The sequence below is a fragment of the Sorex fumeus genome, unplaced genomic scaffold (assembly GCF_029834395.1).
Source record: "Sorex fumeus unplaced genomic scaffold, SorFum_2.1 ptg000034l, whole genome shotgun sequence".
Taxonomy (NCBI): domain Eukaryota; kingdom Metazoa; phylum Chordata; class Mammalia; order Eulipotyphla; family Soricidae; genus Sorex; species Sorex fumeus.
This window is the reverse complement of record NW_026606091.1, coordinates 25,809,672-25,829,800: the sequence shown is the minus strand read 5'-3', so window position 1 is coordinate 25,829,800 and position 20,129 is coordinate 25,809,672. Positions and strand designations below refer to the sequence as shown.

At 38.7% G+C, this 20,129-nt stretch overlaps 1 protein-coding gene across 8 annotated transcripts in view; it reads left to right on the top strand.

The window, feature by feature from the left end:
• The window catches only part of RNF38 (ring finger protein 38), a 112,991-nt gene that overhangs the window by 72,870 nt on the left and 19,992 nt on the right, over positions 1–20,129 (top strand). For 4 of the 8 annotated variants that reach the window (XM_056117095.1, XM_056117089.1, XM_056117094.1 and 1 more), the window contains 4 exons: positions 6,417–6,566; positions 15,528–15,721; positions 18,041–18,254; positions 19,386–19,553. In XM_056117095.1, coding sequence (XP_055973070.1) covers positions 15,615–15,721; positions 18,041–18,254; positions 19,386–19,553 — 489 coding nt within the window. In that variant the 5' untranslated portion in view covers positions 6,417–6,566; positions 15,528–15,614. The remainder of the gene's footprint in view (positions 1–6,416; positions 6,567–15,527; positions 15,722–18,040; positions 18,255–19,385; positions 19,554–20,129) is intronic. The other 4 variants (XM_056117097.1, XM_056117090.1, XM_056117093.1 and 1 more) reach the window with 1 other exon arrangement.

The window sequence follows — 20,129 nt, the reverse complement described above, 5'->3', positions numbered from 1 at the left end:
AGACTGGATCTCTTTGAGGGCAAGAACTCTTTTCACCTTTGTGTTCATAGAATCTAGAGTGTGTGGTGGACACGCAGTAAATACTTGAATTGCAATATCTAGTAAGAATCATAAACTAAAATCACTTTATGTACGATAGCAGGGCGGGTGGAGCTTTTGCTTGCAGGCTGCCAACACGGCCAACCCGAGTTGGATTCCTCCGCCCCCCTCGGAGAGCCCGGCAAGCTACTGAAAGTATCTCGCATGGCAAAGCCTGGCAAGCTCCCCATGAGGTATTCAATATGCCAAACACAGTAAGAAGTCTCACAGTGTTACTGGGCCCGCTCGAACAAATCGATGAGCAACGGGAGGACAGTACAGTGACGTGTACAATTTTATGTTGATTTGGACTTAATGGTCTAGATGGTTTTTAAAATTCCGTAGATCTAAATGTTTGAGAATTCAGTCTAGCAGAAGATTGCCTACCAGCCAGAGCAAAATAATCATAGATGTTCTTGGAGACCTTCATTTGTAGACATCTGGATTGTGGAAGGGAAACTTGATTTAACTATCTCCTAAACTTTATGACTTTTTCTCCTTAATATATATATATGTATATATGTACTCAGTAGAAACTTCCTTAATTGCATAGCCCTCCCCATCGCCCCTATTAAGTTACAGTACTGTGGGGTTGGGGATAAGATAGACCTGTGATATGGTTTTTCCCCAACCCTGGTTCTTCTCTGCTCTCAGGAAGACAGACCTGATTCATTGTTTATGCTTATCTTGATTCAAGAATGGGAGTAAGTTTGTAGTATAATAATACAATATTGTGATAGTGTATAATTTTTAACCTGTTTGTCTCAGTACTAGACAGTAATGTTCTCTAATACACATATACACACGCACTCACACACACTACCAGTTCTTGAATTACTCAAGGGCTCCATGGTCATTCTCTTACTCTTTCCATTTTTTTTTTTTTTGGTGTGGGGGGGGCAGTGCAGTTCTCAGGCCTTTTACCCCTGGCTCTGTGCTCAGTGATCATTCCTGGTGGTACTTGGGGGACCATACCAGGTGCTGGGAATCGAATCCAGAATCCAGGTAAACCGTTGCATGCAAGGCAAGTGCCCTGCTCGCTCTACTATTGTTCTTAGTCTTATTAGCAAATGTTGCTAAACATTTTCTAGTCTTCCCCATTGATGCTATTATTATATTGAATATGCTTGTGCATTTTTCCCCACTTGGAGAGCATAACCCCAGAATTTATCAGATGACAAAAATGCTCATTCAGACTGTTCTAAATTATTAATAAAATCTTCCCAATTAACTACTACTTTTTATTTGGAGGCTACTTCTGACTCAATGCTCAGGGACTACGTGGGACCATTTGGTGCTAGGGATTGAACTCTTGCATGCAAAGCTTGCTTTCCAAGGTCATTCATCTCTCCCTTTTCCTCTTAACTGATTTCTTCTGAGGAGATTAACAGTTGCCACTGTGGAAGTAGTGGGAATATTTGGATTAAATGGTTTTTCAGCTGCCAGTTCAGAAACCAGTGCTTGTTCTCTTAGAAGGACTACTGCCACTTAACATTAAGTATGCCTGGCTTACACAGTAGTACTGTTACAAATTTGATATGTGAAAACTTTTTTTTATGTCTTTTATTAGTTGTCCACCAAATATTCTATTTTCAGGGTCATTTTTAAGTAGCCAGGATTGATCCTTAAAGGGGTAAGGAACTTTTCAGCACAGAAGCACCAACTTTTCATTTTTTGTTTTATTTTTTCCCTTCTGTGAGGCCAAGATTTGAGTGGCTTTTGGCTAGTTAGTGTGCTGGAGACAGTAAACACATTTCCATGGAGAAAATTTATACAGATATTTTGGAGCAAAGTCTTAAAGCAATTTTATAGAGGATGTTATTTAATGCTAGCCTAGAGATCATATACCTGTACATCCTCTGCCTTTACCTTGATGAGAAAAATGTAAATGAATCAAGAATACTGCCATCAGAAGTAATTTGGAGCAAGTAATTAAATAAAAACAATATCTAAACCTAACTTGTCTATTATTTTTAGCAGGATCATTGCTGTACTCCTTAAGATAAAGGTTAAAGGTTAGGTTAGTGGCTATTATGGTGGGTACCAAGATAGAAAAAGGCCATGCTTAATATAAGATGTCCTAACATAATACAGTTTCGTGCTTAAAAGGTTAAGTTGTAGTTAGTGATACCGTCCTTTTCCCAGCTATGTGTGATGGATTAGTCATAGTCATATGTAAATAAATATTAAAAATCACAAGAATGACTGTTGCAGATTTAATCCTATCAGGAATGTGTTTTGGCAGGACTTCTTAAATGTAAGTTGCATTCTGAGAGAATGCTTTAGTCCTTATATATTAAAGCTCAATCATTTCCAGCTTTGAGAAAAATAGAATATCAGATTTTCAGATGTAATGTAATCTCAGTAAATTAAACTGAGAATCGAGAATTAGTGAGAAGTTGTATCAAAAACAATTCACAAGGAAATTTTTAAAATAGATTAACCTGGGCCTTGTGGAATAATACCCATCCCTCCACCAGTGCCCATTCTTCACCACCAGTGATCTCATTGATCCCACCCCCCCACCCCCCCATCAGCTTCTTAAGCAAAAGTGCGGTTTAGCGTTGAGGGTGAGCTTTAGAGCCAGACAGACTTGACTTAAGATTATGGCTCTGGTATTTGATATGTGTGACTTTACAATTTGTATAGAAAAAAGATTGAATGCCCAGTTTTATTCCTGGCATGGAGTTAACTATTTTCAGATTAGGTTATAAAAACTGGTATATTGTGTACATAAAAAGTCTTAATTTATATACTCAGTACAGCAAAATTCTGAAGGCGAAACTTGACAGGAGAGTGGTGGTTTTTATTGGGGGTGGGGGGCACTGACTCCAAGCAGTGCTCAGGACTGACTTCCTGACTCTGTGCTCAGGGATCACTCCTGGTGATCCAACATATAAAGCATGTGCTCTTCTACTGATAGAAACCCTATCAATGATCTGATCTACCCGGCCTAATTGGAAGTGACCCTCAAGCAACGTACGGAAAGTCACCACTGATCACCACTGAATTTGACCCCCACATAAGAATAATAACAACAAAGAAAAACCACATAAATCTGTTTTCACAGTTTCCACCGATCTATTAACTATTAGGTTAGCTATTAGGTTCTTTGTTTAGGAACTTACCTTGCTTGAGCTATGATTTCATCAAAGACTTGATGGCATTTTTCCAAGCTCTCTGATTGTTGGTAGAATATGCTGCTTGTGATTGTAAGGGCAAAGGTTTCTCATTTTATTGCTGTCAGCTGGTGACCATTCTCAGTTCTTAGCCTAGGCCCTAAGTCTGTGCTACACGCTCCCCTCCCGCCCCCCCCACCCCCATTATATTCCTTTTCACAATAGTGAAAGCAGCTTGACTTACACTGTTGACTGGAGACTCTTCAGGAAGGACTCAGTTTGTTTTAGAACTTTAAGGATAAACTGATTTTACCATTGTGGAGGGGAGGGATGTCTGTAATGCAGGTGCTAAGTGTGGAATGAAATTCACCATCCCTTCCCACACACCTGAAGTGATGGAGATGATACGGGAGATGTACACCAGAACTGTGATCTTAGAAACCATCTTCAAATTCTGCTCTCTGCTCCATAGGCCTCCACTTCCCAAATTCTGATTGTGATTGTATCTTGGGGGGGGGGGGGAGTGGGGCGGTGATCTGATTTCAGAGACATTTAATTTTATCCCAGATGTATATTAATGGGATTTGTTTGTGTGTGTGAATATTTTTTGTTACTTAATATTATTAGCTGAGCTGACCTTATTCTTTTTCATGTCATGACAAGATTAGAATATGACTTACCTCCCTTATATTGGGTTTCGGGTTTTGATTTTTTTATTGGGGGGGGCAGCGGGCTTTGGACCACAGCCTTTGGTGCTCAGGGCAGCAGAGATCGAACCTAGGTCAGTCAAGTGCAAGGCAAGCACCAGCTGTTCTATGGCTCCAATTGCTGTTCTCTCTTTTTGTATCGAACTTCTGTGTGCAGGAAATTGTGGATAAGAGAGTAATCATCTTGAAAAGTATTTGTTTGTGGCCAGTGGGGCAATTGTTTACTCTTTTTTCCCCCCTTATTCATGACTGATACCTTAATTTTTTAAGGAGCAAAGGAAATCTACCCCTCCCCTTGTTTTCTTAGCTACTTGTAGTAGCATTTTGTCAGATTACTATTCTGCTACTGTGATAGACTATGAGAGTTGAAGCAGATAGCCTTTAGAGCTACAAGTATTGTGCAAATTTTAAGTTTAAGGAAACTGCAAAAATGGTATGAAATCTACGTAAAGGAACCAACTCTTTTGAGAGGGGAGAAAATTTCTTAAGGGGCTAAGAACATTCTTTAGATTGAGAAATCATGAATGTAAAGTACACTTTTAATGTGAAATCTTTTCTTAATCTTTTTGGGGGGTCGTGGGGTGTAGATTGGGTTCACCCACTGGTACTTAGGAATCACTCCTGGTGGTGCTCAGGGGACCAAACTGGAATTCCGAGGATCAAACCGGGTCCCCCATATGTGAGGAAAATGCCTTATACCTTGTGCTATCCCTCCTGCCTCAGATAAACACAAGGCTCTGATCTCTATTCTAATTGTTGCCTATATTTTTTTCCCTCTAATCCAAAAGAATATTTTTTAAATTTTTGTTTGGGGCAACACGTGCACTGCTCAGGTGCCAGAGATTTAGCCCATGTCTTCTGCATATAAAGCATGTGCTAAACCCTGTGAATTCTCTCTCTGGCCCTAGCCCATATTGACATCCGAAACATCCTATACTTGCTTGTACCTGTGCATGTTTTTTTTGTTTTACTGAAATAACCTCTCTGAGAGCAGACTCCATGTTTCATCCTTCTGAACTGACATAATTTTGCAGGAGACATTCAGTAAATTAACAGTTCAGACTTCACAGAATAGTAGTAGCACACTCATGTTTTTTATATCGAGATTAACACTAGTGGTTTTTCTAAATATTTTCTGTGGTACACTAATGAATTAGGAAGTTCTACCCTCAAGTGATTTGCTTTTACTCAGAGAATGATCATTGGAAGTAAATTATAAAATTAACTACAGGTATACTTTACCTGATTACCAAGCTTATCACAAATTTGAGGCAAAAATTAACAAAGGAACTAAGATTGTTGTATAGCAGGTTATTGATGTAAATCATATGCCACTTCACTCCATGATCTGTCTTTGCCTATTTCTTTGACTCCTTCCTTACTGACCAGCCATCCTGAACATTTTACTATTTCTGACTAGATTCACTGTTTGTTGCCAGGGCCTCTATTATTATATGACTATAAGAGTATATGACTATACTCTTTGTGGTTTTGTTTTCTTTTTCTTTTTCTTTCTTTTCTAATAGCATAAATCTCTTGAACTTAGGAAACTATATGGCTTATGTAACTGAATGAATAGTGATGGAACAGAACTCTAAAAAGGAAGAAGCATGGGCAGGTCCACTCCCCAGTACAATGAAACCAGTTATGCTTATGATGTCCATGATTAAAAATTCTGCTGCAGATTAAGTATATTTACATAAGCGTTAAGGAATTAAGCCACAATCATGCTCAAGATTTTAAACTTCTTTACTTTGGGGCTTATTATCTTGTTCCTTTATTCATTAGGAAGGTCCCTAGGTTTGTATTAAAAAGATCTAGTATTTCATATATCTGACTACTATAGTTCTAACACAAACTCTCATCTTTCTTTGCCATATTCATTTTGAGGTTCTTCTAAGGAATAAGGTAGAGGGAGAAAAAGTATTAATTTTAGCCCAAGTGAACAGTAATCTTTCTGTACTTGATATGTGTTTTGTTTTTTTGTTTTTGTTTTTTTTGCATTTTGGGTCACACCCTGTGATGCACAGGGGTCATTCCTGGCTCTCTACTCAGAAATTACTCCCGGCAGTGCTCAGGGGGGACCATATGGGATGCTGGGATTCGAACCTGGGTTGGCCACGTGCAAGGCAAATGCCCTACCCGTTGTGCCACTTGATATGTTGTTTTAGCTTGGTTCTTAACATCAATTCTTTGGTGTCCTTAGAAATTTCAGAATTCATACCAGCAAGAGATGTCAGTAGATGCTATGTGGGAATTGAAAAAGGACTTTGCATTCTTAGGCAATGTCTTAAAACAAGTTTCTAAGAGCACTTCATTGGTAGGGACAATTTTTGCTTCCCATCCTTTTATTTGTTACAATGTTTAAGATTAATTTTTTAATTTCTTTCCAATCTCTGCTAACAAGATCATCAAATACTTAGAAAATTCATATTGTCTTGCAGAGGCATGATTCTTTCCACATTGGTGCTTTAGCCATGAACTATCCTTTTCTTCTCCCTCTTTTTCCCAGATATCTCCCGGGGCCAATTCAGCACCTCTACCTGGCCATCCTAACAAGGTGATTTGTGAAAGGGTGAGACTTCAGAGCCTGTTCCCTCTCCTCCCAAGTGATCAGAACACTACCGTTCAAGAGGATGCCCACTTCAAAGCTTTCTTCCAGGTTCTTATATATTTACCCTTTCCCTACTGAGGACTGAAAGAAACAGATACGAGTCTAGGTTGTTTCGAGGGAGGCTTGGAACAAAATCCTCAGTATCTTTGTAATTCTTATTTCTGTTATGTGTGGGAGTAAGTATTCTTCTTAGGGGACTTTAATACAGGTTTTTGGCCAACTTTTCTGAATAATATTTGTCTTCCTGCTTTTGGTCTTTATCATTTCTCCTAATGGCCAAGTTCTAAAATAGAAGAGATTGCAGAATATGTGAAGTTGTGTAAGAAAGGAAACAGGGAAACATGTAAGAGGGTTTTTTGGGTTTTGTTGTTATTGTTATAAAGCCATCACTTATTTTCTGAGTTCCGGAATTTAGTATGAATGCATATTTCAGAGAGGAAAAATTTCTCAATGATTTTTGTATTCTACAAGAATGTGATTTAAAATTTCGTTGCTATATAATGAAAAAAGTTTGTGAATTGAAAAAGGCATTTAGCTTACTCACTAGATTACTAGAATGTGATCTAAATGAAACCTGATCATGACATCCATAAAATAGGAGATGTGGAGTTTGTGAGGATAGATGATCTTCAACCTAGTAATTTTTTTGGGGGGATGTGTGCTAGGTTCTCTGCTTTGCATGTATTTTCTCTTGTTTTTAAATTTCATATAAACTAGTCATCGATGGTTTACTAGCTGTGAAAACAGTTTTTTAAAAAATTGAACACATGCCCCATATCATAGCTAGCAGTAAAATCAGTGGTTCCTTTTTCTTGTCTGCTATGTCATACCATCGATTATTTCCTTCTTTTCCGTGTTCCTTCCCCTTTGTTATTATTGCTTGTTGATCATGCCTGACAGTGGTGCTTGAACATTTTGGTTGTGCTTACCAGGGTCACATATTGGTTCAAGGCTCTTGTACCCTTGGCCTTGGTGCTTCCTCATATGCTTGCTGGGGTTGTATTTCTATACTACACTTCCTAGTTGTTATGCTTCATTGGAAGGTTGAACACTTTAATTGCGCTTTCATTTAATTGCGCTCTCACACGTGGTTGCCAATGGTCTTGCTCCTTCAGTTGTGCTCACTTTCCACACTTGCCTGTTGAATGGGCGAAAATGTTTGCCACTTCAGAGATTACAGGCAAGGTTTGTGTTTGTTACATGCAGCAGTGTTGAGGACAGACCTCTTGGCCTTACTCTTGCCCAGCAGGCTCTCTAAACAGCTGAGCTATCCTGGTGTCATACCACCTCTATGTATTTTTGAAACACAGTGGGGTTCTAGTTACCTGCATTGAATTGAGTGGTATATTGACTCCCGTTTATGATACAAGTAAGCCTGTAGTCACTTGATATTAGTATTGGACTAATATAAGAAATAAATTGACATAGTGTCTTTACTGCTGCCACAAGTATACTTACTTGGCACTTTGTTTTCTATGTCTTCCTTTGAGTATTAAAGCATTAATTTTAAATTCAGAGACTAGATGTCAAATGCATTTGATACTGTTTCCTTTTGTTGTTGCTCAGGGGCTATTCCCAGCAGTGCTAAAGGAAATAAAAATGGTACCAGGGATGAACCTGGGCCTTTGTATTTTCATGGAAGTTTAAAAAAAAGGGGGGGGGGGGGGGCTTGGGCTATATTGAAAAGCCAAATGCTGGATTTTGGTTCTTGTTTTCCACTTGGGGGCCACATCCCACAGTAATGAGGGGAACTGTATGCTACCACGAATGAAACCAGCACCTCTTCTGTGTGCAAAACATACGTCCAAGTCCTTGAGCCTAGTTTCTGATACATACACTGACAGTGCTCAGGGCTTATTACTGGTTCTGTGCTTAAGGATCACTCCTAGAACGGTTTAGGAGACGGTATGTGGTACTCTCAGTCAAACCCAGATTGGCTGTGTGCAAGGCAAGCGCCTTACCCATTGTACTGTTTTTCCAACCCACCCCCTTTTTTTTCATGCTGTCAAGAAATGAATTCAGGATCTCACTGAGGCACGTCCCAACCGCTGATTGTTTTGATTACCCATTTAATGAGACTTAGTAGAATCTTTTAGCCTCCTTTATGGTCCAATGTTTATAAATAAAATAATATCCTAGTATTAAAATAATATTTTAGTCTGATTATAGAAATGGATTTTATTCTGAAGTAAAAAAATATCAGGGCTTAACATTCAGCTGTGCTCAGGATTTACTTCTGACTCTGCTCAGGGATCACTTCTGGCAGGATAGGGGGATCATATGGGGTGCCAGGGATCGAACCCGGGTCAGCCAAGTGCAAGACAAGTATCCTACCCACTATGATAGCTCTCCTGGCCCCTAGAAACAATTTTACATAAGTCTGAATATAGTTTAAACACCAAATTTTACTTGCTTTTCAAACCCGTGCCTTTGAACATATACTTTTTCTCCTTATCTAAGTAAATTTCAACTATCTTCACAAAAATAAAGTGAAAATAAAAACATTTAGAAAGTTTGTGGTGAATTGAGTAAGATCATATAGTAATATTGCATAATTCAAATACAGACATATTCATTTCCTTCTATCTCCTTTTTTTGTTTGTTTTTGGAGTCACACCCAGCAGTTCTCAAGGACTACTCCCAGTTTAGTACTCTTGCCTCTTGAACTATCTCCCAGCCCTTTCTCACATCTTCTACTTACTTTGCAAAACAAAAATGGTCTATCTTGGTAGTTATTCTTTATTAGCCAGTTGTTTCATATAGTATGTTGGTTTTTTTAAGTCCTTTCATTCTGGCATTTAAAATGAATGGAATTTGGTGTTTTTTTCCCTTTCTTGAACATTTAAACATAACAATTAAAAAAATGTTCAGAGGGGCTGGAGCAATAGCACAGTGGGTAGGGCGTTTGCCTTGCACGCAGCCAACATGGCCAACACAGGTTCGATTCCCAGCACCCCACATGGTCCCCTGAGCACCGCCAGGAGCAATTCCTGAGTGCATGAGCCAGGAGTAACCCCTGAGTATTGCCGGGTGTGACCCAAAAAGCAAAAAAAAAAAAAATGTTCAGAATAGAACCTTATCAGCTCTGGTCAAGTATAATTTGAAGGCAAGTAGAAATTTTGTGAGTATAAAGTAGAGTTGGGAATTTTGAATTCATGCTGTGTTTATAAGTCTGTGATGAAGGGTATTCCTTCCAAATGATAATTGTAAAGAGGATTGGGTTATTAGGTGACTGGTTACATTTTTTTACCGCACCCTTACCCCCTGGAGCCTTCTTGCTCTTTGGGGCTCATTGTTGGTTGCTAAAATCAAAAACACATTTCTTTTTATTTTTATTAGTGAAACGCCATGAGGTACAGTTGTAGACTTACAAATTTTTGTGCTTGGGTTTCAATTATACAATGATCAAATACCCATCCCTCCACCAGTGCCCATTTTTCACCACCATGGATCCCAGTATCCCTCCCCCCCATTCCCCCCCCATCCCACCCTGCCTCTGTGGCAGGGCATTCTCCAAAACACATTTCAGTCTAATATTTTCTGTCCAGAACTTGGAACCTTTTTCTGATTTGGGGAAAGCTTGACACAGCACCTCTTATTTTTATCTAAAGTTTTATGATTAAGATAAGAACTCTTTTTAGGGATTGGAGTGATAGCTCAGAGGGTAGGGCGTTTGCCTTGCACGTGGCCAACTCGGGTTCGATTCCCAGCATCCCACATGGTCCCCTGAGCACCGCCAGGAGTGATTCCTGAGTGCAGAGCCACGAGTAACTCCTGAGCATCGCCAGGTGTGACCCAAAAAGAAAAAAGAAAAAACTTTTTTTATCATGTGTGTACATCTATGTACACATTCATATGCATGTCTTTGTTGTGTTTCACATAGCACTTAATTTTTTACTTATTTGCATTTTTTGAAATCATGGGATATATTTTTAATGTCTATGGTGTTTTCATATCTAAAAATTATATTTGGGATTCAGGGATGATTTGGTGTTATAGAGATATAATCCTACTCTCCTACCAGATGCTTAATACCAGTTTTTCTCTTCATTCCTTTTTTCTCTACGATCACTCTTAATCCCTAAGTCTACATCTGTTTTGTGTACTATGGTAGCTATATCATACTCCACGTACCAATAGAGATAGTATTTGTATTTTATTTGAATCTATGTCTTTGTGATTCAGGTTTTCAGTACCTCGTACTTTCTAAAGTCAGTCAAGGTGAAGATTACAATGATTCCACTAATTTTTCTTCTGTTGTTATAGAAACTTAAAGTCTTTTAGTTATCTCTTAGTTCATTGATTAGAAAGTTAGGAGAGATAGGGTTAGAGAGATAGTTTAAGTATTAGGGCCATATACCTTGAATGTACTGGGCCCCAAATTTGATCCCCAGCACCACCAGGTATATTGTGGAGGCCCTCAACTATTGCTGAGCATGATCCTGTTGGCTCCTAGCACTTCTGGACCTGAGCATCATTTTAGTGCCCTATACCTTTGAACCCATTTTTACATTCATTTCTAAGTCTTAAAGGACATATGTAAAATTAAACAGTGTGATTAGTAGAAAATTTGAACTCCGCATTTAGTATCAGGAACTTAGCTGTCATTCTCGGGGAAGAAATTCCTGCTCTAATTCCCATTCCAAATATATTTGTTACACATGTTTTTTTATTGGCTATGATAGTGGTCTTCTTTTGCTGAAAATGTTGTAGCACTTCGGAAATTTTTGCTTTTATGCTTGGGCCTCTCTGATTTGGTCTTGTCATTTGTACCCTGTGATAGCATTGCAAATCTGGTTTTCAGTTTTCCTCTTTGTTTCTGGCCATTTTTAACCTCAGTTGTTCAAGTCTATAATTTTAGTCACAACAGGATTTTTTTTCATGCTTTGTCCTAGGTTTATTGTAATAATGGAAAACCAGCAAACATTCTTCATAGTGCCTGGAATATCTCTGCAGTCATTGCAGATCCACATGGCATCTTTGTCTCACAAAGAAGATACAGTCTCTAACTCCTTTTTTCCACTCCAAAAATGCACTAGTTAGCAAATAGGATGATTTATTCCCACCTTTTTTTTCTAGACTCTTCCTTTTATATTTTCTACTCCGTAAGAGTCATGTCCTTAAGTCCTTAAGCATTCAGTCATACTCTTTTTATTCACATTATTTAGGGCATTTTTCTGATAACTTGTTCTAATTTTTGATGATTACTTTTCAGACTTGAGCTGCTGTCATCAGGGGCTTCCTTTTTTTTTTTTTTTTTTTTTTTTGCTTTTTTGGGTAACACCCGGCAATGCACAGATGCACAGGAGTTACTCCTGGTTCATACACTCAGGAATCATTCCTGGTTTTGCTCAGGGGACCATTTGGGATGCTGGAAATCGAACCTGGGTCGGCCGTGTGCAAGGCAAATGCCCTACCTGCTGTGCTATTGCTCCAACCCCCATCAGGGGTTTCTCTTTATTACACTTCTGAGTTATTTGTACTTTTTATTGGATCATGTATTATTATTGCTTTATATTAAAATGAAAATCTCATTAAGTATCTGTGTATGTATTCTCAAGAGAGGTAGAGATAACACATATAAAAGTCAATTGGGCAGAATTTCCTGAAAAGGGGCTGAACTATATATAGTATAGTGAGTTGTTGTACTTGCCTTGTATGCAGCTGACCCGAGTTTGATCCCTGGCATCCCATATGGTTTCCTAACCCTGCCATGAGTGATCCCTGAACACCAGTGGGTATGGCTCTCAAACAAAAACAAAACAGGTTTCTTAACAAGATTTCCTGGGAAAAGAAACCGAAGAAGCAAATTTGAGTAAAAAAAGAGAGTTTGTCTTGGTTTTTGCCTTCACCTTCACCCTAGTTCCTCAGAACACTTAGCATCTCTTGGTTTCTCTGGGAATTTTTATGTTATTCTTATTTTGTGTTTGTTTTGTGGCCACACACATCTGTACTGAGGGCTTACTTCTGGCTCTGTACTCAGGAATCACTATCAACAGAACTGGAGCAGGGGGTATAAGGGATGGCATGTGGGGGTGCCAGGAATTAAACCCAGATTGTCCTCATGCAAGACAAGTACCTTACCTGCTGTATTGTCTCCAGCTCCAATGATTAATCTTATTCTTATTTTTTTGTTAGTTACTACTGTTTCATTTTTTTCCTGGAAGCTATTTTTAATTCCTTAAAGAACTAAAATTGATGAGGAATGTGGTAAAACCATTCTTGCTTTGTAGTTAACTAACTTCAGGAGGTTTCTTCGTCTTTAAGCCATTGTGGTTTCCTGTTGTTTTGAATAAAAAAAAATAGTAAGTCTTGGCATACTACCTTACTGTACACTGTTTCTTTGTCTCATCACTTGTGTGAATATATCACTGCACAGAAAGACAAGACGAGAATCTTTTATAGTCACCTTTCCTTATTTTTTACTTTTAAGACTAATGCATTTGTTACTAGAAGTGTAAACCCATAATTTTACCATCACTGAAAATTTGATCGCGTGTGTGTTTTTTTCAGACAGATTTCCTTTTGTGAATTTGTAGCATTCGCATTCTCTTTCATTTTTGGCCAAAGTTCAAATCTTGACCTGCATTAATTAAACTTTGCAATATGGAATGTGCATGTGAAAATCAATTTTCGTGATTGGTATTTACTACTAGCATTTTCTTTACTTTGAAAAAGTTGTTAGTTGAACTTTTGTGTTTGTGTTTAAGATGTTTGGACCACACCTGGCTGTACTCGAGATTTATTCCTGGTTCTGTGTTGAGGAACTGCTCAGTGCTTAGGAAATCATATGTCGTGTCAGGGATCAAACCCGGATTAGCAGTGTTGCAAGAAAAACACCTTATCTGCTGTATACCATCTCTACAGCCCTTCCTTCCTTCCTTCCTTCCTTCCTTCCTTCCTTCCTTCCTTCCTTCCTTCGTTTCATAAATCACCATGATTTACAAAGTCATTCATAATTGAATTTTAGATAGTCTTGCAGCACCAACCCCACCACCAGTGTCAGCTTTAATGCACCAATGTTTTCAAGTTCCCTCCTTCATTCCCCACCCTAGCCTACCCTCTTGACAGGCACCTTTCTCAGTTTGGTTGTTAAAAGTTGGTTCTCTTGATTTCAGTGTTGTCTCCGCGGTTTTAAACCCATTTTTAACAATTGATGTTTATTTCTATAGCTCACAGGTAAAGTTCATAGAACAGTTTATTAGGTCTGTGCAGCTCCACCCTTTGTTCTTGATCTAATAAAAATGTCTACATTTCAATGATTATTTCTCTTTAAGTTTTAGGATTTTTAGAGCAAATTATTTTCACATTAAATTCAAGGGCAAATATAAATATTTTAACAGCATAATCTGCTAAATAATTTTAAATGATCAAAGTAGCAATTTGTCTCAACCATATTTTATGCTTATCTTTTTATAAAAAATGTATCTAATGTCTCATATACTTTTTGCTGATATTCTAATATAATTTTGGAACTAACTGCAAACAACAGTTATTTTTACAATTGGAAATACTCTGATACAGGCAGAGTGATAGTACAGTGGGTAGGGCATTTGCTTTGCACACAGTTGACCAGAGTTCAATCGCAGCATCCCATATGGTCCCCCAAGCACTGCCAGGAGTAATTCCTGAGTGCAGAGCCAGGGGTAACCCCTGAGCATTGCTGGGTATGACCCAAAAACCAAAAAAAAAAGAAAGAAAGAAAAAGAAGAAAATACTGATACTTGGTCTAGAAAGAGAGTATAGAATTAGGGCACTTACCTTGCATGCATGAATCGAGCTGAGTTTGATTCCTCTGCCCCTCTTGGAGAGTCCGGCAAACTACCGAGAATATCTCGCCTGCAGGGCAAAGCCTGGCAAGCTACCCGTGATGTATTCAACATGCCAAACACAGTAACAAGAAGTCTCAAAATGGAGACGTTACTGGGCCCGCTCGAGCAAATCGGTGAACAACAGGAGGACAGTGCAATCAGACAGACCTTGCATGCAGCATAGCCAGGTTCAATCCCCTGCATTCCATATGGTCCCCTGAGCCTGCCAGAAGTGATACCTGAGTTCAGAGCCAGGAGTAACCCCTGAACACTGCCAGGCGTGACACAAAAAGCAAAAAATGTACTCTGGTACACAAATTAGGACTTGCAGAAGTGGGTTGGGGTGAAAATGCTTGTCTTCACAAGACCTTTCATTAATTTATAATTGACAGTTTTGCTGAGACATAGTAAGGAATTTGAGTACATGGAGTACTGAAGAGAGAATAACTCATGTAATCCACACCAGTTTATAACTTAGTAAGCAAAGTTGTGACCCTTGAAATTTTGAGATTATCTTTTAAACATGTTAATATATACATACTCAGGCTTTGAATTATACACCACACTTGTAATCACAGTCACGGTCACGGTCCTCCCGTTGTTCATCGATTTGCTTGAGTGGGCCCAGTAACGTCTCCATCATGAGACTCAGAATGCTGTAGAATTAAGAATTGATGAAGTAAATCAGTTGACTATTTGTTTTAGCAAGATCATTTTATCCACACATCCTTAATTTTGTGGTGCGAGAAATGGAACTCACGGCCTTACTTACAAGGTATTCATTAAGCTGCATCTCTGGTCCAGTATAACTTTATTTGGAAAAATAAGTGTAATGACATTAATTGCACTTAATGTATAAAAAGGAAGAGTGTGATTTAAAATCAAACCAAGGGCCAACTTAGATTATGTCCCTTCCTAAATTTATGTCAGTTGAGAGTGAATGCCTAAAACACTGTTAATTCATAGGTGAATGTATTGAATTTCTCAGTTTGGAACTGTGAAGGTGTAATCAAGTATAATCTACAGTTCATACTTGTGTGTGTGTGTGTGTGTGTGTGTGTGTGTGTGTAGTAATTTTTCTTTAAAGATTTCGTTTGGGTTGAGAGCACTTTGTCTCTTTAAACACTTGTATATTATAAAAATTGAAGAATCCTTAAAAATAATCTTACTCAACGGATTGATTCTCCTGCATTGGCAGAGTGAAGATAGTCCAAGTCCCAAGAGACAGCGCCTCTCTCATTCAGTCTTTGACTATACAACAGCATCACCAGCTCCCTCACCACCAATGCGACCATGGGAGATGACATCAAATAGGCAGCCCCCTTCAGTTCGACCAAACCAACATCACTTCTCAGGGGAACGATGCAACACACCTGCACGCAACAGAAGAAGGTCAGTTGATTATAATTGATTTCTTATTTTGCTTCCATTAGCAGATTTGTGAGATTTTGTTTTTTCTTTTATAAATGTAACATATTTACTCACAAACAAAAAACTAGAATTGAAAATTGTTCAGACTCCCACTCTTTTAGATTTTAAGAATTTTAAGAATTCGTTAAGCTCAAGCAAGTTAAAAGAGACTAAAGTTAATTTTTCTAACCTCAGTCCATGGCGTTATATGTGAATTTAGCTTTCTTACAATTTAAGACAAAATGGATTAGCAATCTGGACTGTGGGAAAATGTATTTTATAGTTTATAACTCTAAGGAAATAGGGAGATCCTAGAAATAAGCTATGTTGTTTCCACTCCATTTTTAAATTACTTTTGTATCCTATAAGGACCTTGAAAGCTTAATTTTCTTATAGAAAGTATGGAACTTTGGGACTGGAGAGATAGTACAATGGGCAGGGGGACCTTGCACATCACCTGACTTTGGTTCAATCCCTCACACCCCATATGGTACCTGAGCACTGCTAGGAATGGTTCGGAGTGCAGAACCAGGAGTAACCCCTGAGCATTGCTGGGTATGGCCCAAAACAAATACAAAGTATGGAACCTTATGGAAAGAATGACTGCTTTTGGCTCTCTTTTTCTTGGGACTTAGCCCTTTGACATTTCAGCCTGAACTTCTTCCTCTTTACCTACTACCTGGGGTCATAATATTTTTTTCTTCCAGGGAAATAACACGTGCTTGGGATGAAACAATAGTTTGCCTGTCCAGATGTTAATAATCTAAGATATTAGATTATCTGAGCCATCCTGATTTAGAATGGTGTTACAGACTCTGTCTCCTCAGTATTCATTTCTTCAAACCCCAAATTCCATTGTGTAACTGTGTTTGAAAATGGATTTTCTAAATTTGAGTGAAGTCACTAGGATTGGGTCCTAATGCAATACCATTAACATCCTTAGTTAGAAATGAGATGAGGGAGCCATTGTCTTCTGGCACATGAGCACACATGAAGAATGTAGCCGTCTACAAGCCAGGATGAGTATTTTAGCCAGAGCAATCATGCCAGCACCTTAGCTTTGAAACTAACTCTCCAGCCAAGATGATATTTTAACAACCCTGGCACCACACACACAAAAAAAATTAAAAACAATAAATTAATGAAATAGGATGTAAGAATTTGGACATAAAAAGATATACCACAGATATTGAGATAATGTTTAAGATTGGAAATACGAAGAAAAATTTAAAGATCAAGTGTTACTTTTGAAGTAAAAGTGACCCAGCTTTGCAGGCTCAGCTCTGGGCTTCTCAAGTATTGCTTAGGTGCCCCTGTATAATTTGTTTGAAAGAGGAGGGGTTCATCTTCCCAGTGTATAGTGCATTTTAATGAGGCCAGCTGCTTTTTCTAATTTCAGTGGTGCTGAACCACTGTAAATAAGACAGTGGAATCAAATTACAGAATTATGGGCAAGTAGCAAATGGAAGGCTACGCACCATAACAGTTTCCAAAAATTTATGTTCTTTAGATGACTGGAGCATGAAAAATAAAATGGGTTTCATCAATCACCAGATTATTGTGAAAAATTCTATAAATTTGGAATCCTTTGATACTATATCAATACTTTCTATTCTCAGCATTTAATTTACTATTTACAATTGTCAGCAAATTAATATTCTTTTAGTTACTGCATATTTCCTTTTTTTAAAATTTAGGGCACATAGTAGCTACTTCTTTATGTCTTAATCCAATAAAGAATGCCTATAATTATAAGTGGACTACAAGATATCTGTAGATTAAAATTTGTTTAATAGTTGGGCCACAGGATAGTATAGTGGGTAATGTGCTTGCCTTACAAAGTCAACCCTTATACTGTGTATGGGTCTCTGAGCACAGTCTGGAATGATCCCGAGCACAAAGCCAGGGAATTAAGACCCTGAGCACCACTGGGTATGGCCCAAAAACCCAAGCTCCCTTCCAACCCCCCCCCCCCCCACTGCCACCCTTTGGGTGTGCCTGGCCCCACCCTGGCTTCTGATTTTTAAATCAGAATTGGAAGCCATGTTTTTAAAAATTTTGTTAAAACATGTATATTTAATTTCAGTTTAAATTTTTTATATTTTTAATTAAATCACTGTGAGATACACAAAGTTGTTTGTTTATAAATTTTTAAGCTGATGGGGAGTAACAGCAATGAAGTTCAAATTTATTGTAGTTATATACAGCTGCTAAATTGCAAAGAGAGAGATGCTGCAGAATCTTTTGCGAATCATAACAGTGAACATTATAATGATCAGTTTGACCTTTCCTGTGTTACAGTCCTCCTGTCAGGCGCCAGAGAGGAAGAAGGGATCGCCTGTCTCGACATAATTCCATTAGTCAGGATGAAAACTATCACCATCTCCCTTATGCACAGCAGCAAGCAATAGAGGAACCTCGAGCCTTTCACCCCCCGAATGTATCTCCCCGTCTGTTACACCCTGCTGCTCATCCACCACAACAGAATGCAGTAATGGTTGATATACATGATCAGGTATAATAACAATGTGTGTGGAAGATGCACTAAAAAGGTGATGGCTTTATAAAACTTTGTTGAGGTTATTTGGTTTAAATTTTAAAAATATACCATTAGGTATATATTTTTTACTTTTAGGTATAAAGTGAAGCTAACTTTAGTTAAGTTTCTCATTCTTAATAGGGATTGAAATTTAAATTCTACTCAGCTTCTATAGAAAAAAGTTGAACTCGTTGGACTGAAGCTGTGGTACAGCAGGTAGGATGCTTGCCTTGCACATGACCAGCCCAAGTTTGATCCCCAGCATCCGTGTGGGCCCCGCCCCCAGCACCGCCAGAAGTGATCTCTTGAGTGCAGAGCAAGGAGTAAGCCCTGAACACCTCCAGTTGTGACCCAAAAAAGAAGAAAGTTGAACTTCAGGCCCAGAAATAACTGGCATGAAGCCAAGAGCTCTGTTCTTTTTCTTTTTGGATTTTGGGTCACACTCATAAGTCCTCAAGACCTACTTCTGGTTCTGTGCTCAGGGATCACTCCTGGGCAGGGCTTAGAGGACCATGTAGGGTGCTGGGGATTGAACCTGGGTCAGCTGCATGCAAAGCAAATGCCATACCCAAAACCCTGAGGCCAAGAGTTCTATCCCGGGTACTATCCTGTAGCCAGAAAATATTAATTTGCAGCACACTAAATCTAAGTGTGCAGAAGCATCACTAAAAGTAGAAATAAAGCAACTCATATTTTTTTTTTCTTTTTGATCACACCCAGTGATGCTCAGGGGTTACTCCTAGCTCTGCACTCAGGAATCACTCCTGGCGTTACTCAGGGGACCATATGGGATGCTGGGAATTGAACCCGGGTCGGCCTCGTGCAAGGCAGATGCCCTACCCTCTGTGCTATCGCTCCAGCCCCTTCATGTATTTTTTTAAAGCCAGGAAAAAGTATTTAGCTCTAATTCTGTGGTCACCATAGACCACTCTTGATGTACTCCTAAAGAATGAGAAAGAATATTCTGGTTGAAACAGATGGAAAGATTATGAAAATCTGTGCAGCTAAGAAGGAATCAATTAAAAACTAACATACTTCTTTCAGATTTTAATTTTTAATAGCTAATATTTTATCCAAACAACTTAATTTGTTTTTTTCTCCCAATAGCTTCATCAGGGCACTGTCCCTGTTTCTTACACAGTGACAACAGTGGCACCACATGGGATTCCACTCTGCACAGGCCAGCACATCCCTGCTTGCAGCACACAACAGGTCCCAGGTTGCTCTGTGGTCTTCAGTGGGCAGCACCTTCCTGTCTGCAGTGTGCCTCCTCCAGTAAGTGTATGACTGCCTCTTTAGGGGATTGCCTGCTTTATAGAAGGAGCCAAGATGTAATAGACTACCTTGGTACGTTTCTACTTCCAAATGAAAAAGATAATTTTATGGCAACAGAAATCTCTGTAGCCTGCTAACACTAATAAGTGGATAAAATTAGCTTTTTTGTATGCATTTTTAATTATATGTATTTGTATATCCTCTCCCCCCTTTATACACCAGCATCATTTATAATGAGAATTTTGTGAAGGTTGACTTTGGGTTATTAAGGGTAGGCTGTTTAACTGCTTAGTAATGAAAATTAAGACTTTACTGAGCAACAAAAGTCTTAGCACTTGCTGGGTTTATTCTTCATGCTTGAGGAGCCTGTAATGGCAATGAAATGGTATCCCCACTTTTTAAAAGATACAACAATAACTTCATGTCAGTGAGGCCAGTACAAGAGAATAGTTATTGACATGCACTTTTTTCTCCTCTTAAACTAATGTTTTGTCTTTTATTTTTTTGTTTGTTTCTTTGTTGTTTTGTTTTGGGCCCACACCTGGTGATGCTCAGGGTTCACTCCTGACTCTGCAC